This window comes from Nematolebias whitei, chromosome 6 (genome assembly GCF_014905685.2).
Source record: "Nematolebias whitei isolate Nwh7 chromosome 6, NemWhi1, whole genome shotgun sequence".
In the NCBI taxonomy this organism is placed as follows: domain Eukaryota; kingdom Metazoa; phylum Chordata; class Actinopteri; order Cyprinodontiformes; family Rivulidae; genus Nematolebias; species Nematolebias whitei.
In genome coordinates, this window is record NC_056503.1 from 34,352,656 (window position 1) to 34,380,431 (window position 27,776).

A 27,776-nucleotide genomic window follows, 5' to 3' on the forward strand; every position below is an offset into this window, starting at 1 on the left:
ATGGCAACTGGGAGGAGTTGCTGGAGCTCCCGCGGTCACAGGCGATGTCAAAGGTTCGGCAAATGCGCAACCTGGTGAACAAGTGCGGGATACGCACGAGAGCATTCGCAATGGCAACTGGGTGGAGTCACTGGAGCTCCCGCGGTCACTGTAAGTCCGGAGCAAAGCTTTGCTGCGAGGACCTTCAATGCTGCTTGCAGCTTTGATTTCTTTTTTTTTTTTGTGTGTGTGTGTGTGTGTTCAGAACTAATTTTTATTTTTTGCATCAATCAATGAAGAAGTCCAGAACTGGTAAATGCTCCTCTTCATTGTTATTTAAAAGGCTTACCAGGGTCACGCCATCATTATATTTAATTGATGAAGTCCTTTGGTTGATGGACGAAACGTCTCAACAGAAAGAAAGAAAAAACGTCCTGATGACCATACTGACATTGGTTGGATTTTTTTTTTTACTGGAGTATTGAGCATGAACTTTTACGTTTTGAACCACTTTGGCTATGGCTGACTCTGAGGAGTCAGCGGGGTGGAGGGGGAGTCCCAGAAACCATCTTATCACAAGCAAATTGGTTAGTCCACTATGGGAGTGTGCTGCTTGTGGGACTGAGTTTAACTGTGGCTCCTCAGTTTGATGAAGTCTATGAAGGATGAAACATCTCAACAAAAAAAAAAAAAAAGAAAGAAAGAAACTGTCCAGATGACCTGACTGAACTTTGTAGGGTGTTCTTTAAACATTTATTCAAAACATGAGAAATTGATGATCAACACAGTTTTTCATTTTTACCCTAAAGACTGTATCCATTTCAAGCACATTACAACATTTACTAAAAGAAACACCACATGAAGAAGATTACAGTTGCAAAAGAGAAAGAGCAATGTTGGTTCTAAACAGTATATTACATTAGCAATAAGATTACATAAAATTTTGGAAAGAATATAAACAGTATATTAGTTTATATCACTGATATTTTGCCATGTTCCTTAAATGTTGAGATTTTTACATTTGATTTTTGTTCATTAAATATTTTTTGGAGTTCTTATCGGGCTGAAATATGATGATGAAACACTTTGGAGCAAATATACACAATATTAGTCCAAAGCTGGAAGCCAGAATGGCAAATATCTCCACAGCCACAGTAAACTTTCCAGGAGAGCTGACATATGCTGGGATGAAGGTGATCCAAACTGCACAGAAGATCAGCATGCTGAAGGTTATCAGCTTGGCTTCATTAAAATTATCAGGTAGTTTTCGAGCTAAAACAGCTAACGCAAAGCAAAAAACAGCCAACAGGCCAATGTACCCGAGCACAGCCCAGAAGCCAACAGCAGAGCCTAATGCACATTCCAGGATGATCTTCTCCTTGTATGTGGTCAGATTTTTCATTGGAAAAGGAGGACTGAGAATCAACCAAATGGCACATATTAAAATTTGAATTAATGTGAGAGACAATACAGTCAATCTTTGCTGTGGAGACCCAAACCATTTCATGACATTACTACCTGGAAGTGTAGCTTTGAAGGCCATTAAAACCACTACAGTTTTCCCGAGAACACAGGAGATACAGAGAACAAAGATTATACCAAAAGCTGTGTGTCGCAGCATGCAGGACCACTCAGAGGGAACTCCAATGAAAGTTAATGAACATAAAAAACACAGAGTCAGAGAGAAGAGCAGCAAGAAGCTCAGCTCAGAGTTGTTGGCTCTGACAATTGGAGTTGTCCTGTGACGAAAGAACATAACTGCTGTCATGATGGCCAGACAGGCCCCCAAAACAGAGAATGCACTCAAGATGATTGACAGGACTTCATTAAATGACAGGAATTCCAGAGGTTTTGAAAGACAAGCGTCTCTTCTTGCATTAGGCCAGAATTCTCTCCGACATGGGAAGCAATCATGAGAATCTGAAAATAATAATAATAATTAATTTTGCCAATGATCACATATGTACAGATACAGAACTGCATGTAAAAAAATTAAAAAGGAATATAATTAGTCTTGTTTTACCTGTTGTATTACTGATCTCTCCTTCAGGACATGGTATACAATCATAGCAGCAGATGGGTTTTCCTTTCTGCAACACTTTACGAGTTCCTGGAGAACAACTCCCTGAACACACTGACAGTGGAACCTGTCACCCAGTCACACACACAGTAACAAACTGTTTTAATTAACTACAGTATATACATTTTTGTCAAATATTATCCACAGGCTTTGTACCTCGGTCTCACCGTCCACCCAGGTTATGTTCCTGTTGATCTGAAACTCCTGTCGTTTAGGCAGTGATGCATCGTAGTATCCTACTGTTACCAGCTTAATACCTCCACTCTCACTCTTCTGCCAGTTGATCAGCTCATAAAAAGCTGCAGGATTGCCATCAGCATCAAATGACACCGGATAACCATTTTGAGAAAAGTTTACTTTTTTTAATTCGGTAAAAACCTGTGAGGTATAATAATGTAGAGGGAAAGATATTTAGAAACAAATGTTAATTGACCTTCAGGGACATAAATAAAAACAGAAAAACAATGTTTTATTGTTAATTTACCTGTTTATGCAACAGTTTGATGTATTTATAACACTGAGTGGTGAGATTTGTTTCCTGACACATTGCATTGTGAATGGCATGAGCTATTGCATAAACAGCCTTGTACACCATGTTAGTAACTCTTAACGGTGACAGTTCAGTGTAGGGATTTTTAAGCAACATTATGTCTTCCGTTCCATCACACATTCTCTTGTCTGGATCAGGATCTATAGTCACATATAAACAGAAACAGATAGTTTAATTTGTCAAAGACAAATCACATTCCTAACTTAGATTTCAAATACTTGGGTTTGAGTAGGTATTTGGTAAATTACAGGTACTATATATATCATGATCGGCTCCGTGTGTGGGGACCCAAAGTGCAAGAAGATGAATGAAGCTCCAGTAAATAAGTAAAATAGTTTATTTAATTAAATAAACAAAACAAAATGCTGTCGGGGCAGCAAACTTACTCAAAGGAGGACACAAGGAGAGACAGGTCATGAAGCCTTAGAACAAGGACAATCCAGAGACACTGACAAGACACCAAGAGGCTGAATATATACAGACACAAACAAGGTGAAATGAGTGACACCTGCGGTGATTAGGATTAGACACAGGTGCAACAGTGCTGGAACACAGGAGGAGAAAAGCTGAGGGGTGACAGGCAAACATGAGGGAAAACACAACATGTAAGACAAGACCCCAGAAACCCTACACTATAAATATAATTTAATAATACATAAAACAATCCAAAATTTGTACTTCTTGTTTTACTGTCAGGATTAGTTTGAACTTGACCAGATGCATTGAGATCTTGTTTGAATAAAGGCCATACTTTTTATGTATATCTATGTTTGGTGTAGGGCAATAAGAGAAGAATTTCAAACTAGAATTTCAATCTATTTATTGCTTTTATTGTTTTACATTGTCGTCTGTAGGCAGCACGGTGGCGCAACTGGTAGAGCTGCTGCCTCTCAGCGAGCAGGTCCTTGGTTCAAACCCCAGTCAAGGGGCCTTTCTGGGTGGAGTTTGCATGTTCTCTCCGTGCATGCGTGGGTTTTCTCCGGGTGCTCCGGTTTCCTCCCACAGACCAAAAACATGCATGTTAGGCTGATTGGTAACTCTAAATTCTTCCTAGGGGTGAGTGAGAGAGTGAATGGTTGTTTGTCTCTTTTGTCTCTATGTGGCCCTGTGATGGACTTGCGACCCATCCAGGGTGTACCCCGCCCCTCGCACAGTGATTGCTGGACATGGGCACCAGCGACCCCCATGACCCAAAATGGAATAAGTGGGTAAAGATAATGGATGGATGGATGGATTGTCATTGTCGTCTGTACTCTACATGTTGTCTGTCATGTCTATCTTGAAAACGAGTCATTGGGACTCAATGAGACTACCTGTATAAATAGAGTTTAAATAAAAAGAGAGCAATTTCAAATTGCATAGAGCTTCTAGACACTCAACAAGACAGCATAATAAGAAAGCCCTTCATGTACATTGTTTTTAAATATTGTGAAACCTTGCTCACATTTTTTTAAGCTGCAGTTGAACGAGTTTTCCCAGAACTCTGTTAGCAGAGATGAGGCGACTACTTGGGTGGGAGAGAGATCCAGTAAGAAGTCTTTCAGTCCTGGGATGACAGATTGCTGAATGCCAACTCCAATAGCTCCTGCACATAAACTGAAGCTCATTAGGTTCGGGTCAGTTACCCAGGACTCACTTCCTATCCACTGACGAGGAGGTGAAGGCGCCCGAGCCAGTTCCTCCAACAGAACTCTCATTTCTCCATAGGACAAAAAAGCCACAACAACCACTGCTGTAGACCTGTTGAGACATTAACAATTATTCATTTTTGTGCTCACATTTTAATTATATATTTTTTCCCACAGCAAAGAAAAGTCGTTAATAAATCAACGTCTCAGCTAAAAAGAATGTATATATGTAGAATAAAAATGTTTTTAAAAATCTGTAAAATGTTTTTTTTAAACACTCAGTTATTGCCTCTTTTTTTTATTTTTTTTTTTACCTATCACTGACTTAGTTTTGTACAGTTGACCCACATCTTCACAAGATACACAAAACAATGTAAATTAGTAAATTAGACACCTGCGAATAACATCAGCTACTCTCTTTATCTTGCTACTTGGGTCGGTCCGATAAAAAGATTCAGAGTACTCCACACAGATTCCTTCTCTCTGTGCTGCATCAAGAAAAGATGCCATTCCATTATTTCCATAATCTGAGTCTGAGCGGACAGCACCTATCCAAGTCCAGCCAAAGTGTTTCACCAGTTTGGCCAGAGCATCAGCCTGAAAATGATCACTGGGAATTGTTCTGAAAAAAGTCGGGTACTGCTGCTTGTCGGACAGACAGGCACAAGTAGCAAAGTGGCTCACCTAATTAAAACAAAAATACAACTTAGATCATTTTCACTAAACCAAAATGTTAAAATCAGCAGGTACTTGTAGTTTATTTCTAGGCAATAAATGCAGACTGTTCTTACCAATGGGATACTGAAGGGTCCAAAGATGTGGGACATGCTGATGGAAGGAGTTGATCCAGACTCACCAACAACAGCCATCACCACTCCAGACTGGGAACAATTGCTGCCTTTATAAAATTCAGGGTCTTGTCCGTTTGATAGTTGAAAGGCCACATGCACAGACACAGGCACTGAAGCACATGAGTCATAGATCTGATATCCAAGTTTGATGCCTGGAAGCAGCTTTGTGCTGTTGTTTATCTCTTCAATTGCAAAGATCATTGCACGAGCAAAACGCAGTTCCCGACTGTCAATGCTGTGTAAAATTGATCAAGGGATTGCAGACAATAACACAAAAATATAAAAATATTATAAAACTACTGAAAATGATATTTGAGAAATAAATCACATAACACTGAAGTTTCAAAAATGATGAATTGATAAATAAATTGAATGTTGATTAGTCAAACAATCAATGCGCAATTGTTTTTTAACTGTTGACTTACTAAATCCAAATAATAAAATTAGACAGCAATTCAAATCAAGCTGTTCAGGTTGACAGTTTTTTTTTATATTTTAAACGTAGAAGAAAAAATTGTCACAAAGAAAATTTGTAGAAAATTATTGATTTTTGTTTTTCGCCCCTCAGTATTAGCTTTTCAGAAAAACATAATTTCCATTCATAAACATCAAAACCACTTTTTCTCCTTCTCACTCACCTGCCACTGCAGCTTGACGGTTCTGGCTTGGTGGTGTAGTTATAAATCACTGCATGCAGTTTGTAATGAATAGAAAATATACCACCAATAACAAAGTCACCATTCTCTGAGAAGGCAGGTAAACAACGTGTACTCTGCATTGTACATTTCATCAATGAGGTCTCAGTACTGACACCCACATCAGTTGGAGCCTCTTCGGTCTTAATTGTTGGCTGAAGACCATTCAAAGACCCACCAAGGACAAGAACTGTGATCACTTCTATTAGGTTCACAGCTAATCTCAGGCCAGTAGGAACAAATCTGATTGCCATTCCTCAGGTGCCAGTATTTGAGTGTAAATTTGTTTATGTACAGGTAGCCGAGTGGCACAGTTTTTGGAGCTGTTGCCTCTCAGCAAGAAGGTGGCCAGATGAAATTCCAGCCATGGACCTTTCTGGGTGGAGTTTGCATTTTCTCTCTGTGCATGTGTGGGTTTTTTCCATGTACTTCAGTTTCCTCCCACAGACCTACAACATGCATGGTAGGCTAATTGGCAACTAAATTGTATGAGTGAGAGAGTGAATAGTTGTTTATCTCTATGTGGCCCTGTGATGGACTTGCAATTTGTCCAGGGTGTCCCCTGCCTCTCGTACAGTGACAGCTGAATATGGGCGCCAGTGGCCCTTGTGATGTGGAAAGGAAAAAGTGATTAAAGCTAATGGATGGATGGATGGATGAATGAATTCTCCTCTTCAACAGCTGAAAATTCATCTGCAACACAACTTTACCTGATGATTGTCGATTACATCATTTATTAAAATAAAAAAGTAATCATTTTGATTTTATGTTTCAATTAAATTCAGTTCAGTTTATTTATATAGTGTCAAGTCACAACAGGGCACTGTACAGAAACATTCAAATGCATAAAAAGTCAGTTAATAACATTATTTTTCTAAGGAGCCAGCAGATGGCTTTGAGTCTTCACTTTGTTTAAGTCTCCCACTCTGAGCAAGCTCAAAGGCAACAGTGGGAAGAAAAAACTTCTAATGAGGAAGAAATCTCCAGCAGAACAAGGCTCAGGACAAGCGGCCATCTGCTTCGACTGGATGGGTTTGAAAGGACAGGAAGGAGGAACGGACGCAAAGTGACAGGTCCAGAATGGAGGCGAGCAGGATTTTCTCTAGGAGGAAAGACCAAAATCACGTTAAGATAAAAATAATTCCAAAAAGAAAACTATTATTTTGTTTGCAATTGTAACTATTCATTTGATGACATCAGGTCAGTTTGTCCACCAGTAGCCTAAGTTTATAGCAGCATAACTAAGGGCTAGGTAAAGAAGACAAGCCAACCCTAACTTGTCAAAAGGGAAAGTCTAAAGCCTAATCATAAAACTAGACCATAGTCCTCCCAGTCCACTAGGTGCTGGAAACCTCTTCCCTGTCGACATACCATACCATATCATTTTATTTATAGAGCACTTAAAACAACGACAAGACCAACCAAAGTGCTGTACAGACAGAACGACAGGTAACACACAAAGCAAAATACAAAATGAAGTAAATCAGAAATATAGAAATAAAAACGATGCAGATAATGACGACTAACCAGTGTGGAGCATACAGGTTCAAAACACAGATCTGGTGTTGAAAGCTACCGAATAGTAGTGGGTTTTTCAACGGGACGTGAAAACCGAGAGGGAGGGGGCCTGTCTGACAAGCAGAGGTAACTCGTTCCAAAGTCTTGGTCCTGCTACAGAAAAGGCCCTGTCACCTCTGCACTTAAGACGAGTTCCTGGAACTGTGAGGAGCAAATGGTCCGCTGACCTCAGGGAATGTGGTGGGACATACGGTTGTAGCAAATCAGAGAGAGTGTGTGTGTGTGGTGGTGGTGGTGGTGGTGGTGGGGGGGGGGGGGGTTACGAATCTGTTCAGTGATTTGTAGACATACTATTTTGAACTGGATTCGAAAGTGAACCGGTAACCAGTGCAGTGAGGCCAAAACTGGCGTAATGTGCTCTCTTTTGCTTGTACTGGTTAAAAATCGGTAATTCATCTTTTCCACCCACATTTTGATGTTAGTCCAGGGAGTCGAATCGACAATCTTCCAATCACAGGGCCACCTTCTCTAACCTCTTCACCACCACTCCCCCAATAGGTAACACCTATTCATGATTAGGCATACGATATATAATTAACAATATATTCAGGGAATACAGGAAACAAGGAAATAAGCAAAACAACAATATAAAAGAACAACAGACTATACTGTAAGTCACAAACCATCAGAACATTCCTTAATCCTCACTCTGAGACTCTCAAAAGTTAAGAACAGAAAATAATGCCCCTTTGTTCTTATGAAAGCGATCTGGGATTCCTTTGCTAATCCCCACAAGTTCTGTTCCCCCCCCCCCCTCTGGATGCCATAAAAGTAACACAGATTGATATCATCTGAAGATTTATTTTCTTGCAGCTAGACTTGACTCCACAATTCCCCTTTTGAACAGGGACAGAACTTATCACACCAGCATTTAGCTTCAAAGGAACTTCCTTTATTTACCACTAACCCAGACTGTAATCTGATTACAGCTATAAGAATGTGTTTGAATACCATACCATACCATACCATACCATATACCGCTTTGTTTATAAAGCACTTAAAAACTGCAACAAGGCCAACCAAAGTGTTGTACAGCAAAAACGAACAAGCAAAGAACATAGCATAAAATGCAAAGATCCACAAATGTAACAATAAGAAACTAAATTACAAAAATTATAAAATACAGAGAAGTTAAAATCCACTCATACGGGATCGAAATCAAGGGAATAAAAATGAGTTTTTAAACGAGACTTAAAAACATTAAGCGATGGAGCCTGCCTGACGTGCAGTCATTCCACAGTTTTGGACCTGGAACAGAGAAGGCCCTGTCACCTCTGAGCTTAAAATGAATGCCTGGAACAAATAAAAACATCTGGTCTGCTGACCTCAAAGAGCACTATGGGACATATGACTGCAGCCTGTCAGCGAAATAAGAGGGGGCATAACTGTTTAGAACATACATAATATATTGGCGGCTGTGGCTGAGTGGTTAGAGCAGTCGTCCTCCATTGCAAAAGTTGGAAGTTCGAATCCACCAGCAGTCACATGCCTAAATGTCCCTTGGCAAGACACTGAACCCCTCATTGCCTCCGATGTGTGTCCCATCGGTGTACAAAGAATGAATGTGATCTCAAAGCACTGGTTAGTCTCTTTAGAATGATTTGTTTAATTAGCTTTGTAGAGTTCTAGTAAAGTGCTGTATGAATGTGTAAAAGAGGGCACAGATTGTAGTGTAAAGTGCTTTGAGTATCTGGATAAGATAGAAAGGCGCTATATAAATGCAGTCCATTTACCATTCAATTTACATACTATTTAAAAGCATACAAAATTATTTTTAAATTAATTCGGAAGTGAACCAGGAGCCAATGAAGGAAAGCCAAAACTGGATAAATGTGCTCTCTTTTTCCTATACCAGTTAAAAATTGGGCTGCAGCATTTTGAACCAGTTGCAAACGTACAACAGATATCTGACTGATTCCAAAAAGAAGTGTATTTCAGTAATCAAGCCTGCATTTTATGAAAGCTTGAATTACTCTCTCAAGGTTACTTTTAGACAGTATGAGCTTCAATTTAAACAGTCACCTCAACTGTTGAGTCAACCTCAACTCACCCTGTGATGCTGATTCTAAATGTTCCCTCTGTCGAGTACCACATCAGAAGATGTCACAGAGTTTGGTGTCAAACCAGGGTAGCACAACTCAGAACAGCAGACAAGAATAAGAGGTTTGCTGACAGACACTAATCTACGGCCCCTAGTTACTAAGATGGCCAAAAGGTATGGCTCTCCACTAAGGACATCTCGCTCAAGGACACACCCATAAAACTTTCCCCCAGATACATCAGACCATTCCCAATAATTAAAATTATCAATCCATCTGCTGTTTGCTTACATCTCCCTCTGTCCATGAAGATGCACCCTACATTCCACATATCTCTCATCAAGCCTGTAATCACCAGTTCTCTGAACCCTCTGACGACACCCCCCCCCCCCACCCCTGCCTTGATGCCTTATTGATAACAAACCTGGACTCACTGTCAGGAACCCCCTGGACATATGTCATAGAGGTTGACTTCTGGTAAGATGATGCCCGTGTACTTGGCTTGCAAACCACCTCTGCTTATGGTGTTCAGATTATTTATGTTTTGTTCGATTTTTTATCTGGACCATAAACTCGCTGATGGTGAATGACCGACAACAGCTTCTGAATCTTCATTTTTCTGCCACCAATGTCGCTTATTTGAACTTCTGGACCCCCCCCCCAACGCAAGATCTGTTACCAACAAAACTTTTATCCTCAGGGACTACTTTCAAGAGTACGAGTTGGACTTTTTCTGTATCACAGAGACTTGGATGTCTCCGGGTGAGTCCAGCGCCTTGACGGAAATATTGCCACCGAACTGTCTGTATTTTAACGCACCGCGGCCATCAGGCCGGCGCCATGGTGGATTATTAACAATATTCAAATCAACTTTTGACTGTAAACAACTGCCCATCCCAGTTTCCCGTGCCAGCTTTGAGCTGAGCGTCTTTGAACTCGGCCACTCGCCTCCAACTTTATTTGCACTCGTCTACCGCTCACCTCAATCTAAGGATTTCATAAATGAGTTTTCTGATTTCTTGGCTGAAATCATACCAAAATATGAACATGTTTTCATTATTGGGGACCTTAATTTGCATGTGTGCTGTCAGGAGAAGCCCTTGGTTAAGGACTTTTTAGATTTATTGGACTCATTTAATCTTACGCAGCATGTAAACGGTCCCACCCAAGAGCGCCGACATAAACTGGACCTTGTTTTAACTCGGGATGTGACTGTTAGTAATCTTCAAATTGGTAATAATGTTTTTTCAGACCACATGCCAGTCCGGTTTGAGTTCACCCTCCCCCATCTAACTCCTAAGCTGTGTATTTCTGCAAGTAGTAGCCGGGCTGTTAACCATTTCACTGCCGCACATTTCACAGATGCTTATAACTCTGAAATGAACATTCAGCCACCGGTGTTTCTCACCACTACTGAGGAGCTGACATCCCAGTTCAACTCTGTCTGCTTAAAGACTCTAGATCATGTTGCACCTGTTAAAAACAAAAAATCAAAACTCAGAGCAGAACCTTGGCTGAGTGACGTCACCAAGGCCGTTAGGCAGCAATGTAGGAGGGCAGAGCACAAGTTGAGGAAAGACAGGCTGTACGTCTCTTTTCAAATACTTAGAGAGTTTGCGTCGTTAACAGAAAGCAGTGAAAGCTGCTAAATCCAAAAACTTCTCTGATATAATTACTTCAAACTCTCGCAATCCATGTGTCCTCTTCTCCACCCTAAACTATGTTCTCCACCTCACTGAACCATCACCTCTGGAAGCCTCGACTGAGCTGTGCGACAACTTTATACATTTCTTTTTGGAAAAAATTGCAACCACCTAGGCTCTCATTTCCCCTCCAACTCATAACCCATCCATCCCACCTCAATCTGTAGCTCCATTTGACCATTTTGAACCCATCACTCTATCTTCTCTAGCGCAGGTCATGTGCAGCTTGAAACCGTCTGGTTCAAAAACCTTTAAACATGCTGCTGTCCAACCTCTCCTGAAAAACCAAACCTTGACTCCTTAGTCGTAACCAACTTCCGGCCTGTCTCCAGACTCCCATTTGTTTCAAAACTACTGGAGAAAATAGTCAAGTCCCAGTTGAAGTGCTTCCTGGAGGGTCACACCATCTTAGAGCTATTCCAATCTGGCTTTAAACCTCTCCATAGCACTGAAACTGCCCTGCTGAAGGTCTTTAATGACATTTTCTTAACCACTGATACCGGTGATTCTGTGCTGCTTGTCCTGTTGGACCTCACAGCCGCCTTTGACACTATCGACCATGAGATCCTCATTACTAGGTTGGAGCAGTGGGTGGGCATCACAGGGTCAGCCCTCAATTGGTTCAGATCTTACCTCGCTGACAGCTCTTTTTGTGTCTCCATCAAGGATTTTAGTTCTGCAGCGGCAGAGCTTAAATGGGGGATTCTGCAGGGGTCCATCCTGGGTCCCCTCCTATTCTCTTTATACCTGCTGCCGCTTGGTGCTATTTTCCAGAAACACAACATGCCCTTCCACTTCTACGTCGATGACTGTCAAATTTACTTCCCCCTTAGACACAATGGTACATGCTCTATTCATCCTCCGCTCGACTGCCTGGCTGACATCAGGGATGGAGAAGCAATACTATTTTAATCTGGATTATTGAGCATGCATCGGAACATTCATCAAAGGCGTTTATAAGAATAATAAACATCCTTGAGGAGAAGTTCTTTGAATAGAGATAGACTTATATAGTCTTATATATAGACTAAGTTACTTATTTTTCCTTTTCATTTTGTTATAACCAACTTGGGAGTTTTTTTTAAGTAAATACCACCTGTTTTATACTTTTTCGTGTTTAATAAAATATTGCCAGCATGCACAAAAAACATACTGTAGGGTCATAAATCACCCTCATTTTATACCATACTTTTGTTATTTCTGACACTTTGGGATTGAGTGATTTCATTCAGTGAAGATGCCTCCTCTCCTAGAAAAAAATAGTATTTGTTTTAGCACAACTCTCCAAGTTTCTGGATAATGTCAAGAGAGACGTTTAGTCCAAAACTATTAAAATGTCAGGTAAATCTGATCATATCTGAAAAGTCCTTCCTGTGAACCCAAATGTGACTGTTTGAGTTTAAACAGCTTGGTTCCCGGATCCAACTTCCTCTTCATGGTCGTAAAGCCGTTGTTCCTTGATTAATGAAAAGTGTATTTATTGAATATTTAATTTCACTTAAAGATCAGATGATTAGACATGTATTACCTTTCTTTTAGGTTCCTCAACAGAGTAAATTAAAGTTTGTAGCAATAAGTAAGCTGAGATGGAGGAAGAACTATGACCCCAAGGGTCAGGGGTCATAGTTAGAGGAGTGCAGCTTCATGCTACAAGTAATTGTTAAATTTGTTGGTAAAGTTTAACTAACTTAATTCTAAAGCTAAAGTCCACCCCTCTTTCCTGATTGGGTGACTCAACCATACCCACCCCTCTGGGTAGGAAAACTCATTTGATTTTAATCAAGGACTAGAGTTGTGGAGAGTTGTGAAAAAGTTGTCTGAGAGCAACTTCTGTAGAACTTTGGAAGAAGCTTTTGGGAGGAAATGCTTGACCAACCTACAGAAATCAAAGAAAGTTTCATTTTTAGCCAAATTTGATAAAACCAGTTTTCCAGTGACCCCCCTTCACTGCTCCAGAAATAAGCACCTGCCGTACTGTGTCGCCTGAGCAAGTAAGAGTGATCCGGACCTCCTGGAGAAGTGACTCTGTTCAGCTGTCTCATCTGGAGCCAGGGGCCACAGACTCCTGACTTGCAACCGATGACCAAGGACATAAAGGAACCATCGACTTTCATGTCGCAGATCATCTATGCAGAGTCTGGTATCACCCCGGCAGCTGAGTTTGAAGTCAACACCCAGGTAGGAGAGAAGCTGAGATTACCTCTGGTACACTGTGTCTGGTGCCCATTAAGATTAATCTCAAGCCAAATTATGATTAGCTCATTTCAGTATTTCTCTAATTTTAAGATGCATTTTAACCATTGAAGCGATAAATGATTTGTAAGCAAAGTGTCTTTATTTTTGGTTAATTTTTTTTTTATATAGATCATAATCTACTCTGCAGCACAGTGGTGCAACTGGTCGAGCTGCTGCCTCTCAGTGAGAAGGTTGCCGGTTCAAATCCCGATCTGGGGACCTTTCTGGATTGAGTTTGCAAGTTCTCTTCGTGCATGCGTGGGTTTTCTCCGGGTACTCCGGTTTCTTCCCACAGACTAAAAAGACGCATGTTAGGCTGATTGGTAACTCTAAATTGTCCCTAGGTGTGAATGAGAGTGAATGGTTGTTTATCTCATTTGTCTCTTTGTGGCCTTGTGATGGACTTGCGACCTGTCCAGAGTGTATCCTACCCCTCACACAGTGATTGCTGGACATGTGCACCAGCGACCCACGTGACCCAAAATGGAAGTAGCAGGTAAAAGATAATGGATGGATGGATGGATAATCTAATCTGCTGACAAACCTCAGAATATTACATTTGTAGTGGGAAGGCTGGTCTGAACACCCTTTAACAGGTGTGTATGTATTCTCAGGCGGCTGAGACTAGCTGGTCTGGGAAGCTCAGTCCTCACCTGCTTCTACAGGTGTGCAATGGAGAGCATCCTGTGCTCCAGCATCGTGTGGCATGGAGGCTGCACAGCTGCAGAAAGAAAAGCTTTGCAGATAGTGGTGAAGGCTGCACAGAAGACTGTTGGAGTCAGCCTCCCCACCATCACAGACATCTACACCTCTAGATGTAGGAAGAGGGCTACCTGCATCATGAAGAACCTCACTCACCCAGCACACACACTTTTTGTCCCACTCCCCTCAGGAAGGAGATTGAGGAGCATTAAGTGTAGAACCACTAGACTGAGGAACAGCTTCTACCCTGAGGCTGTTAGACTCATGAATCTCTAACTAGAATAATCACTGTGAAAAATCACATCATGTTGCTGCTGATCTGTTTCATGTTGCTGCTGATCTGTTTCATGTTGCTGCTGATCTGTTTCAATGTTGATGTGTTCATGCGTGCACATCTGCTCACACAGACTCATGTTTATATTTGTGCTGATGTTCAATGTTTTTATGTTATAAGTACTTAGTGTATATTTAGTTGATGTTTTTTTTAGTTCATATCTTAGATGTTATTACTGTTTTTCTTATACATTTTATTGTTGGATGTAACTGGGACCCTGTGTACATAATTTCGCTCCACCACGTGTACCACATAAGGTGCGAATGACAATAAAGAAGCTCTGACTCTGACGCTAACCGACAGTGGTGGAGAGAGTACTCAAACACTGTACTTAAGTAAAAGTACAAATAAACAGACAAAAATGTACTCTAGTAAAAGTAGAAATACCACATTAACATTTTTTACTTAAGTAAAAGTAAATAAGTACTTGCTTTTAAAATATTTAAAGTATTAGAAGTAAAAGTACTTCCTGAATGTATTACATAATGCAATGGTCTACATATCTTTAAGTGTGCCCACCGTATTTATTGTATATTTTCTGTAGTACATTAATAGTGTTGAGCCATTTTAATGAACAATGCTGCAGATAATACATGTTTTTATTGTGTTTACTCTGTGACACGGTTCACTCTTGGACTTGTGATTCTGTGCCTCATAATTTCAGGGATGACATGCAGAGTTCAGTGTTATTAATCAAAATAAGAAAGAGGAATGATTATACTTTTGAAAGTTTTTATTCAACACAAAGCAAAATCAATGTGTCATTTTAACTGCAGTAAACACATTTAAGTAAAAATTGTCTGCCTGAACAAATGGAGCATTAGACACAACTAACAAAGGAACAGGCACTGATCATTTCAACTTATATTTCAACTCCAGTTTGTCATCAACTCTAGTTAAAATACTGTCCATTCAACCATTTAATGGGTCAATAGTGAATAATATTTTAACTTCCTGACACCATTTTTAAAACTTGGACTGAGTGTCGAGACATTTGGAGACATCTCTTGTCTCCTAACATCCCATGAACTGACACATTTTAATATTGCAGCAAGAATTTCTTGTTCAAGTTCAGAATAAGTTGGTTTTCAAAGATTTTTGAGTTCAGTCTGGCTCTTTTGGGAGAGAGAAGCTGTCCTGTTGTACTGAGCCTTTCAATAATCTTACAATGATCTTTCAAAAGGCCATGGGTGGCACATATCTTCTGGCTGACTCTCTTGTGGTGGAATACATTTTGGGTGTGTTAGCGGTGCTGCGGGTGCACCCAACTCAGTGACATATATACTAGAATATATGTCATTGGCCCAGCTCTTCTTGAAGGTGGGCCTAACGTTACCTGCCCACTTTGCAGTGATTCAATGGACCAGCTCCCCTCTCACCATTGGTTACTTTCAAAGTAACAAACAAAACAAAAAGCTGCAACATGAATGTAACTTGTAATGCATTGCGTTATAGGAATGTAGTGTAGTATAAAGTACAGATACTTGATGTAAAATGTAGTAGAGTAAAAGTATAAAGTACCCACATTTAACTCTACTTAAGTAAAGTACAGATACATGAAAAATGTACTTAAGTACAGTAATGAAGTATTTGTACTTAGTTACATCCCACCACTGCTAACCATTCAGTTATGGAATAAATGTTGACCGGCCTCAACCCCAAAACATATAACGTGAGTTCTTGTAACAAATTTAATACCCCTCTTTCAAAGAAAAGACAAAGAATCCAGTAATTTAAATACACAATTCTGTAACATTTTTTTGTCAGTTCGAATAATGACAATATGAAATTATGGCAAACATGAAATATGGATGAATAACCATATTATAACAGTATTATTTCAGAAAGTGAATGATGTAAAGACTTTGAAGAGAGTATTTTTAATTTGGATGAAGGTTCTGGCTCTAACGTTAAAATTTAGGTAAGCTTATCTCGGATTTGTGAACTAAATTATGTCTAAACTCAGATGGCACTTAGAACGTCTATCTTACCAGGGCAGATGTGGGGGAGAGCTGGTGGCCTACTGTTCCAAGAAAGGATGTATTTTCTCAGAACTGCAATTTGTTCAGCATGCACCATAGCTCGTAGGTGTTTGAGCATTTTCCAGACTTCTGGGCTGGTTCAGAACCAACTCTCCACCAAGTCCCACTTCTTCCATCATGACTGCTTTTCTAAAGAACATTCTTCTCTGCAACTCTCTTGAACAACAACCTTTCAGCAAATGTCCACCTCAGCACGATGTGAGACTAGCATTTTGGTCGCATTTTGGCTCCCCCGTGAGCCAAAATGGAAGAAGCGGGTAAAAGATAATACATGGATTGATGGATAGAACTCACTTAAGAGGTTAATTTGAGGCTTAAATAATAAAATTTGTTAAGCTCATTTAACATTGAGACATTATTTCTTTTCAAAGCTGAGAGTGGTGCCCCTTCAGAATAAAGTTAATAAAACAGATTTATGATTATTGAACCCCTATTGCTACATAACAATGGCATATGGTGTTTCCTAAGTCACGGTGAGTCTCATTTAAATGTTATTTTTAAGGTATCAATTGTGTTTACCTAAGTGTGGGGAGGCCCACCCCTCACACACACACACACACACACACACACACACACCTTTTACCCGTTTGTTGCTTTAGGTCCCCTGAGAGGGAAGGGAGAAGAGTATGCCAGGACCTTCCGCTTATTCCAAAGTCGGGTCATGGGGGGCAGCAGCTTGAGCAGGGTCGTAACAGAAGTCATCTCAGCGCACTGAACAGTTCATTCATATACATAAAAAGTAAGTTAACACTATTTATCCAATTTATCAATTTATTTATTTATTTATGATCTAGGTTAAAAAAAATCCAACAAAGTTAAATCAGGTCCTCTGGATGGTTTACTGAACTTTGTTGGATTTTTTTTTACCTGGATTAATGTGCATGAACTTTAAGGTTTTATCCACTTTGGCCATGGCTGCCTCAGATGAGTCGACAGGCGGACTCCAGAAAACATCTTGTCACCGTCAAACTGGTTGGCTGACTATGTGACTATGCTACTTATAGGGCTGAGTTGGTTGTGGCTCCTCAAGGCTTTTGGATTAAAGATGTAATGTTTCAACATAAAGAAACTGTCCAGAGGACCTGATTTAACTTTGTTGGATCATTCTATCAATTTATTCTGTCTGACACAAACCTGACTACAACAAGACATTTTTGTTAGTATAAATGAATCCACTCCTTGTAATTGTCTAAATTGTCATGTTTCTAGAACAACATGTCAAGCTGGAGGAGTAGCTGTGTAATATCACTAATTTTAGAAACATCTTGTCCAAAAATTATGCAGAAAAACTGGTCCATGCAATTATCCTGTTTACGATGGACTATTGCATATGCATATTATCTGGGTGTCCAATTTTTAAAAAAGTCTTCATCCATCCATCCATCCATTCACCAGGGTCATGTTGCAGGGGTAGCAACGGGAGGCACAGACATCACTTTCCACAGCCACCTCTTCCAGCTCTTCTGGGAGGACCCCAAGGTGTTCCCAGGCCACCGAGAGACAGTCTCTCCAACGTGTCCTGGGTCTTCCCCAGGGTATCCTCCCAGTCGGACACGCCCAAAGCACCTCCCTAGGGAGGCGCCCAGGGGGCATCCTTACCAGATGCCCCAACTACCTCAACTGGCTTATCTCGACATGGAGGAGTAGCGGTTCTACTCTGAGTCTCTCCCAGATAACTGAACTTCTCACCCTATCTCTAAGGGAGAGGCCAGCTACCCTGCAGAGGAAACTCATAAACTCATTTCAACTGCCTGTATCTGCAATCTCATTTTTTCGGTCACTACCCAGAGCTTGTGACCATAGGTGAGAGTAGAAACGTAGACCGACCGGTAAACAGAGAGCCATGTCTTACAGTTCAGCCTTCTCTTCACCACAACGGACCAGTACAAAGTACACAATACTGCAGATGCTGCATCAGTCTATCTGTCAATCTCAAGCTCCATTCTTTCCTCGATCATGACCAAAACCCTGAGATACTTGAACTCCTCCACTTGACTAATTAATCCACCCTTTTCTGGTTCAAGACCATGGCCTCAGATTTGGAAGTGCTGATTCTCATCCCATTCACTTCACATTCAGCTGTGAACCGTTCCGGTGAGAGCTGAAGATCACAGCATGATGATGCCAAAAGGACCACATCATCTACAAAAAGCAGAGATGGAATCATGAGGCCACAGAACCGGAAATCCTCCTCCAGCTGGCTGCACCGAGAAATTCTGTCCATAAAAGTTATGAACAGAATCAGTGACAACGGGCAGCCCTGGTGGAGTCCAACTCCCACACTGAAGGGGTCCGACTTACTACCGGCAATGCAAACCAAACTCTCGCACCACTTGTTTAGGACTGAACAGCCCGTAACAATGGGCCCCAATCCCATACTCATGGAGCACCCCTCACAGTGTCCCTCGAGGAACACAGTTGAATGCCTTCTTCAAGTCCACAAAACACATGTAGACTGGATGGGCAAACTCCCATGACCCCTTGAGGATCCTAGTGATGGTAAAGAGCTGATCCAGTGTCCCATGGCCAGGACTGAACCCACATTGTTCCTCCTGAATTTGTGGTTCAAACAACAATTGGACTCACTTCTCCAGTACCCCTGAATTAACCTTACCAAGGAGGCTAAGGACAGTGATACCCCTATAATTGGAGCACACCATCTGATCCCTCTTTTTGAAGAGGGGAACCACCACCCCACCTAGTCTGCCAATTCAGTTACACTACTGTGGATGTCCATGTGATATTGCAAAAGTGTGTCGACTAAGATAGCCCCATAATATCAATGGCCTTAAGGAAATCGGGGTGAATCTCATCCACTCCCAGAGCCCTGCCAACTCTGAGCTTTTTAACTACTTTGGCGACCTCAGCCACAGTTATGGACGAATCAACCCAAAGTCCTCTGAAACAGTTTCTTTGATGGAAGACATGCTGGTGGGATTGAGAAGGTCCAAAAAGTATTCATTCCACCTCCTGACAACATCACTGGTTGAGGTCAACAGCACCCCACCTTCACGGAACACAGAGTTAGTAAAGTGCAACTTTCCTCTCCTCAGACACCTAATGGTTTGCCAGAATCTCATCTGAGCTGACCGAGAGTCTCTATCCAAGATCTCACCAAACTCCTCCAACATCCAAGCTATTGCCTCAGCAACAGCCAAGGCTATGGACCGCTTGGCCCTCCGGTATCTCAGCTGTCTCTGGAGTCCCACTGGCCAATAAGGCCTGATAGGACTCCTTCTTCAGCTCGACAGCCTCACTAACCTGGGGTGTCCACCACTGAGTTTGTGGATGGCCACCACGAGTAGCTCCGACAACCTTGCGGCCACAGCTCAAGGCAGTTACCTCAACAAGCGAGGTGCGGAACATGGCCCACTTGGTCCCAATGTCCCCCACCTCAGCTGGGATGTGGTTAAATCTCTCCCAGATGTGTGAGTTGAAGATCTCTCTGATGGTTTCTTTTGCCAGGTGTTCCAAGCAAACCCTCACTACATGTTTGGGTCTATCGGAGCTGTCCAGCATTCCACCCACCATCTGATCCAGCTCAATACCTGGTGGTAATCAGTTGACAGCTCAGCTCCTTTCTTCACCCAAGTTCCAAAACAAACAGCTGCAAATCAGATGACATGACTATGAAGTCAATCATCAATCTAAAACCTAGGGCTTCCTAGTGCCAAGTGCACTTATGGACATACTTATGCTTGATCATGGTGTTCGTGATGGACAAACTATGACTAGCAAAGAAGTCTAACAACAGAACACAGTTTGCGTTCAGATCAGAAAGGCCGTTCCTCCTGATCACGTCCCTCCACATCACACTGTCATTCCCGACATGGGCATTGAAGTCCCCCAGCAGAATAAAGGAGTCCCCAGCTGGCACACCTTCCAGCATCCCTGCCAAGGACTCCAAGAAGGCTGGATACTCTGAACTGCCATTAGGCACAAACAGTCAGAATCCATCCTCCCACCCGTAAGCGAAGGGAAGACACACTCTCTTCTACTGTGAAAAACTCCAACACACAGGCACCAAGTCAGGGGGCTACAAATAGACCCACACCAGCTCAACGCCTCTCACCATGGGCAATTCCAGAGTGGAATAAGGTCCAGCCCCTCAAGAATATCAGTTATAGGACCCATGCTGTGTGTCGAGGTGAGCCCAGCTATATCCAGTCAGTATCTCTCAACCTTGTGCACAAGCTCAGGCTCCTTCCCAACCAGAGAGGTCACATTCAATGTCCCAAGAGCCAGCTTTGGTAGCCAGGGTCAGACCACCAAGGTCCCCACCTTTGGCCACTGTCCATGGCATCATGCACCTGATTTTTATGGCCCATCCTGCAAGTGGTGGTGAAGGCAAACCCATGCTGCTCCTTCGGCCTGAGCCCAACCCAGCCCCATGGGTAAAGACCCGGCCACCAGACACTCACCAACGAGCCCCTCCCCCAAGCCTAGCTCCAGGGTGGGGCCCCGGTAACCCACGTCTGTGCAAGGGACACTGAGTTCTTCGTTTTATCCTGTCCATAAAAGTCTTTGCCAGGACCTTTTCGTTTAATTATCTGCAGGAGAGCATAAAATAATGAGGGAGGGTTGTCTGGGTATTATTTTGGCTAATGTATTGATAGACCAGAGATCTGGCCTCTATACAGTGGGTCAGTGTACAGACTAAATCCTAGTTTGTCCTGAGACATTTGCGTGGATTACTCGTTATCTTTGTGTCAAGGTCTAATAGGTGGAAACAGAGTGTTGATCTTTCAGCTGTGACTGGATTCAACCATAAGATAAATGATTTGCTTGAGTTTTGTTCAATAGTGGATATTGATCAAAGTGATATGGGTCAGCGCTTTCCTTACACATGCCCCAGGACTTCATGTCTTTCACCAGTGTGATGTTTTAATAAATCCATGAATAACCAGATATGCTTTCAATCAGCTGTTTTTACATAGGTTAAGTATGTATGTTCATAGTGGACAAGATGATGAGTTAGACCCTAACTTTGAAAGTAATGGAGAAAAAAAAAAAAAAAAAACATTTTCTTCTTTTCAGGACCGACTTTATAAGTACAGTAATAAATTTACGGTTTACACAGGGAGAAAATATTACCTAGAATGTCAGAGCCATCAAATGATCACCACACATACCATGAGGTTAATAACATTAAGACTTTTATTTACGCATCTCATACTCCTATAAAACTTGCCTTTCCACCTGAACCTCACCCCAAGCTAACAAATAAAGGCCTGCATTAAAGATAAAATGAGTGGACTTAGCTCGCACAGTTGTCAAGACCCTTCCCCAGGCTCTAAGCTTGTGATGTCTTCTAATACCCCAGGGATTGACTTAGCTGGACGATAATTGGACCTTCTGGATTGGCTCCACACCAGCTCAGAACAGCCAACAGGAACAGAAGCAGGAGAGCAAGGTGGTGACTGCACCGAGGTAAAGCCCAGACTGTTTGACTAAAGGAGGAACCCAGCATCCTCTCCTGACATAAGAACCCTTAACCACATTTTGTACTGTCTTTGTTGCTGGCAGCTCTCAATGACTGCAAATGACACCCTCCCGCCATAGGGTGTGGCCACAACTACTGAAAAGCTATACCCCCAGTTTGTTTGAGAGACCTTGATTCACTGTGATGCACCTATACTGATTGCACACAGCTGTCCCATATTAATCTCTTTAACTCATCTGATGAGTCTTGCCCAAGCACATCACAGTACAGTCTTACAGCATAAATGTATGTGTATTTAAAAAAAAAGATAAACCCAGAATGTTTTAGAAAAAAAAAAAAACTTAAAGATTTTATTTATCAATTTCAAAAGGGAAAAATACTATTAAAAAAAGAAAGAAATAGTAAAGCCATTAATGGATTTCAGTTAAAAAAAATATGTATATCTATCTATGATTACTTTATTGAAAGGGGTACAAAATATTTGGAAAAAAAAGTCTTAGCAGCAATATTTCAATTGCCATTGAATTTTTGATTTTGTTTCCAAATCTCTCATTTTTTACTATTAAATTTTGTTCATTAAGTATTTCTTGGTGTTCTTCTTGGGCTGAAACAATATGATGAAACACTTTGGAGCAAATATACACAGTATCAGTCCAAAACTGGAGGCAAGAATAGCAAATATCTCCACAGCCACAGTAAACTTTCCAGGAGAGCTGACATACGCTGGGATGAAGGTGATCCATACTGCACAGAATATCAGCATGCTGAAGGTTATCATCTTGGCTTCATTAAAATTATCAGGTAGTTTTCGAGCTAGAACAGCTAACACAAAGCAAAAAATAGCCAGCAGTCCAATGTACCCAAGTACAACCCAGAAGCCAACAGCAGAGCCTAATGCACATTCCAGGATGATCTTCTCCTTGTATGTTGTCAGATTTTGTATTGGAAAAGGAGGACTGAGAACCAACCAAATTGTACAAATTAAAACTTGAATAAATGTGAAAAACACAACGGTCAATCTTTGTTGTGGAGGCCCAAACCATTTCATTGCATTACTACCTGGAAGTGTAGCTTTGAAGGCAATTAAAACCACTACAGTTTTCCCAAGAACACAGGAGATACAGAGAACAAAAGTGATTCCAAAAGCTGTGTGCCGCAGCATGCAGGACCACTCAGAGGGAGCTCCAATGAATGTGAATGAACATAAGAAACACAGAGTCAGAGAGAAGAGCAACATGAAGCTCAGCTCAGAGTTGTTGGCTTTGACAATAGGAGTTGTTCTGTGATGAAAGAAAATGACTGCTGTTGTGATGGCCAGACAGGCCCCAACGACAGACAGTGCAGCCAAGATGATTGACAGGACTTCATCAAAGGACAGAAACTGTACAGGTTTGGGGAAACAAGCATTTCTTTCTGTATTAGGCCAGAATTCATTGGTACATGGAAAGCAATCTGGAGAGTCTACAAAAAAAAAAAAAAAAAAAAGTAAGATTTTTGGTATTAATAAAACTGATCTTCAAATGAATACAAAATAATGGAATGTTACCTGTTGTATTACTGATTTCTCCTTCAGGACATGGTATACAATCATAGCAACATTTAGGTTTTCCTTTTTGCAAAACTTTACGTGTTCCTTGAGGACAACTCTTTGAACACACTGACAATGGAACCTGTCACAGAGGCACAGTCAAATTACATTTTATTAGTTTTTACAAAGTAGATGTGACAAAATATTTGCCATGCTCTAACTATTTTAATTTGTTGACATGAAATCAATTACTGTACTTGTGTGCGACCTTCAACCCAAGATATCTTCCTTTTAATCTGAAATTCCTGTCCTTTTGGAAGTGATGCATCATAATGTCCTACTGTTATCAACTCAATAACTCCACTCTCACTCATTTGCCAGTTGATTAGCTCATAAAAAGCCACAGGATCCCCATTAGCATCAAATGACACAGGGTAACCATTGCGAGTAAAGTTGACTTTTTGTAGTGCAGTAAAAACCTTTAAAAAGAAAAAAAAAATGTAGGAAGAAATTGATGCATATCAATAATAACATTAAAGTAAATCTAGTTCAGATCAGATTATGTCTCACTGAGATATAACTGTAGGATTAATGTAGGGGGCGTTGTGGATGTTATTGGCCACTTATCATGGATTTCTGTTCAAAGGGTGGATAAAGATCGATCATACCGATATTGGTGCACCTCGGTTCAAATCTGTGCAATTTATAGCCAAACGTATTGCAATGGCGTCACTTCTGAATTTGTCACGCGGCCACGCCCACATCCTCCTTCGAAATTGTTTGTGATTTAAAGTAAGTCAGATCAACTTGTTATATGTCTTCTAACACAGGATCATCCTGATTACGGCAAGGGTGTCAGAGAGGGAGCATTCCAAGTTAAAAAAAGTGACTTCCTGTTATGAGGGGGCGGGGGTTTGAAGACATCAGCATATGACCCCAGAAGATCGTCGGGCATTAACAGGGATGACTCATGCCAATTTTTGTGCATTTCTGTCTTTCAATGTGAAAGTTATAGCGTTTGGAAATTTATGCATGAAGCACAATTTTTAGGCCTGGCCACGCCCCTTTAATATACACGAAAATGCAAGCTTTTGATACATTTACTCCCCAATGTGTTAAGGGCATGTTAACCAAGTTTGAAGGCAATCCTTCAAAATCCCTAGGAGTTCGTTAAAATTTGCATTAAGAAACGCCCAAAAATGACCCTTTGACCTAAAATGGCTGACTTCCTGTTGGTTTTGGACTAGGGCTCCAAGATACTTTTTCATAGGTCCTAAGAAACTAAAAATGTTCGCCGAGTTTCAGAATTATCAGTCCAAAAATGGTTTGGGGCTGAGGTTTTAAAATATTCTAGGGGGCGCTGTGGAGGCTATTGGCAACTTATCATGGATTCCTGTTCAAGGGGTGGATAATGATCGATCATACTTATTTTGGTGCACCTCGGTTCAAATCTGTGGAATTTAGAGCCAAACGTATGGTGTCGGCATTACTGTACATCTTATTTCGCCATGTCGCGACACCCACATGCTTCACCCAAAACTGTCTGTGTTGTTAAGCAAGTTACACCAACATGTCTTGGGTCACTGGACACACTCTCATGCTGATTACTTAACAGGGGTCAGATAGGGACAGTTCAATGTAAAACTTTACACTTCCTGTTGTCAGGGGGCGTGGCTTAAGTGATGTCATGATTTGACCATTCAGTCTTGCAGGGAGCTGGAGGTGGATCACTGAAGGTTTGATGTCTCAGACAATTTTCATGTAGGAGCTATTAGTGTTTCGTTTTTCATGACGAGATATCAAACTTTCATGTCTGGCCCGCCCCTTCAGCAAGCTCCGAAACAAACCGTTTAGATAACTTTTTGTCCCCCATGCCTTTTGAACAAAATGGCCAAGTTTGAAACCGATTGAGTGAAATCCCTAGGAGGCTTTCGTTCAAATGTGGAGGATATAAACCTTCCAAAAGGTGTGAAATTTGGGGCGGCATTCCAAAATGTCCGCTTTCCTGTTTATCATACAACAATGGTGCCAGAGGGTTTTCTGTGATTCTTGAGGAATTGGACAAGTGTCCCAAATTTCATGCTTCTATGACAAACTAAGGTTAATATGGAGGGTATTTTGAAAATTTCCAGGTGGGGCTCTTGAGCCGTTTCTGTTGTGATTTTTCTGACGCCCTTAAAATCCATAATTTGTCACCAGTCCTCATGCGTCCTCCAAATTTGGTGAGTTTTGGGATATGTTTAGGCCTCCAAAAGGCCAATTCATTTGTAAAAAAAAAACGCAACTCGGGCCTGAACAGAGAGATTACAATAGGCCTTTGCAGCGCTTTGATGCTTGGGCCTAATTAGCCACAGTTACATACATAATGTTCTGAGAAAATATAAAAAATATACTTTTTAAATAACCTGTTTGGACTCCAGTCTGATATTTCTGTCACACTGAGTGGTGTGATTTCTTTTGTGACACAATGTATTGTGAATAGCATGAGCTATTGCATAAACAGCCTTGTACACCATGTTAGAAGCTCTTAGTTGAGATGTTTCAGTGTACGGACTTTTGAGTGATTTTAAGTTTTCATTTCCATCACAGACTTTCTTTTCTGGATCAGCATCTAGAGACACATGAAGACATACAAAGATTGTTCGATCTGTTAAAAATTAATCACAGTAATAAATGTACGTCTATGTACTCAGAGCTTCACAATTTTACATAACACTCAACACATTAAACAAATATGATTCCTCTGTGAAAGCGACAGCTGTAGCACTTCAATATTTTAAGGAATGCAGTATTTGTCCATGTTATTTTATTAAGTTTTAAATAAACACAAATGTGTCTGATAAATAAAACCTTCTCACTTTTTGTCAGGCTGCAATTAAATGCATCCTCCCAGAACTCAGTCAGGACTGAGGAGGTAGCTACTTCAGTGGGAGAGAGATCCAGCAGGAAATCTTTCAGTCCTGGAATGACAGATCGTTGAATGCCAAATCCGATGGCCCCTGCACAGAAACTAAAGCTCATCATGAGTGGGTCAGTTATCCAGCCCTCAGTTCCTATCCACTGTCGAGGTGCTGTAGGCTCCAGAGCCAGCTCTTGTAACAGGACATTCATATCTCCTGCAGCAACAAAAGCTACAACAACCAGCGCTGTTGACCTGCCAACATAAAGGAATTCATTAGCTTAACTAATTTATACCACATTTAAATTATAAATCACTCATTTTTACGACTAGCAAAGTGTAATTGTTGATTATTGGTATTTGATTTAAATGTTTTGAAGATCAAAAGAATTAAAGTAATAAATATACATTTTTTTTCTTACTGATTTTCATTTTAATTGTTTCAAGTTTTAAAAATTTAACATAAAACATAAAAAGATCAGTGATGTAAACACCTCCGGATAACATCAGCTACTTTTTGAATTTTGCTGCGTGGGTCAGTTCGAAAGAAGGATTCAGAGTACTCCACACAGATACCCTCTTTCTGCACTGCATCAAGAAAAGATGCCATTCCATAATTTCCATAATCTGAGTCTGAACGAACAGCACCAATCCAAGTCCAGCCATAGTGTTTTACCAGCTTGGCCAGAGCATCAGCCTGGAACTGATCACTGGGAATTGTTCTGAAAAATGTTGGGTACTGCTGCTTATCTGACAGGCAGGCACAAGTGGCAAAATGGCTCACCTAAAAATAATAAAAGCAAAATACTGCATTGTTTTCTAGCATCAACAAATATTATTTAAACACTAACAATCCAGATATATAATTTATTTTACACTAAATGTGATTACCTACTTGAGGAATGTTGAAGGGTCCAATGATGCGTGCCATGCTGATGGATGGGGTAGATCCAGAGTCTCCAACAACAGCCGTCACCATCCCCATGTGTGAACAACTGCTGCCTTTGTAAAACACAGGGTCCTGACCATTTGATAATTGAAAGGCCACGTGTGCTGCTAAAAGCCCTGAGGCACAAGTATCATAGATCTGATATCCAAGTTTGATGTCTGGCAGAAGCTCTGTGCTGTTGTTTATCTCCTTGATAGCAAAGATCATTGTTCGAGAGAACTGCAGATCCCAGGCACTAAAGCTGTACAGAATGAAATAAAAAAATACAGATTTTTTTTTTCTTTTCAAACCAATAATACTAAAAGATAAATCTTACATAGAAATACATACAACAAAACTTGTAAACAAACTACACTAAACAACTGAGTCTCCAATTTAAAAATGAGCAGCTTACACTTCATTATCACTGTATCAAATCCCAGGTTTGCCTAAAAATCATTAATGACATAAAGTGAAAAATCTAATCATTCTTCAAAGGGACTGAACGTGTATTATAATCAACACATTTAAATTTAAAGCGAAATAGCATCACATTCTTTAA

The 27,776-nt window shown here is 40.9% G+C and overlaps 1 protein-coding gene across 1 annotated transcript; it reads right to left on the bottom strand.

Moving 5' to 3' along the window:
• Positions 1-994: 994 nt before the first annotated feature.
• LOC119410910 (extracellular calcium-sensing receptor-like) lies at positions 995-27,442 on the bottom strand. The gene is made up of 15 exons (XM_037677832.1): positions 27,182-27,442; positions 26,781-27,070; positions 26,246-26,541; positions 25,793-25,998; positions 23,645-23,866; positions 23,406-23,529; positions 22,428-23,320; positions 5,727-5,860; positions 5,029-5,323; positions 4,632-4,921; positions 4,011-4,349; positions 2,544-2,730; positions 2,216-2,437; positions 2,003-2,126; positions 995-1,899 (listed from the first exon to the last, which is right to left on the bottom strand). The coding sequence occupies exons 1-15, from the start codon at positions 27,440-27,442 to the stop codon at positions 995-997; spliced, it is 4,788 nt and encodes a 1,595-aa protein (XP_037533760.1).
• Between the last annotated feature and the right edge of the window lie 334 nt (positions 27,443-27,776).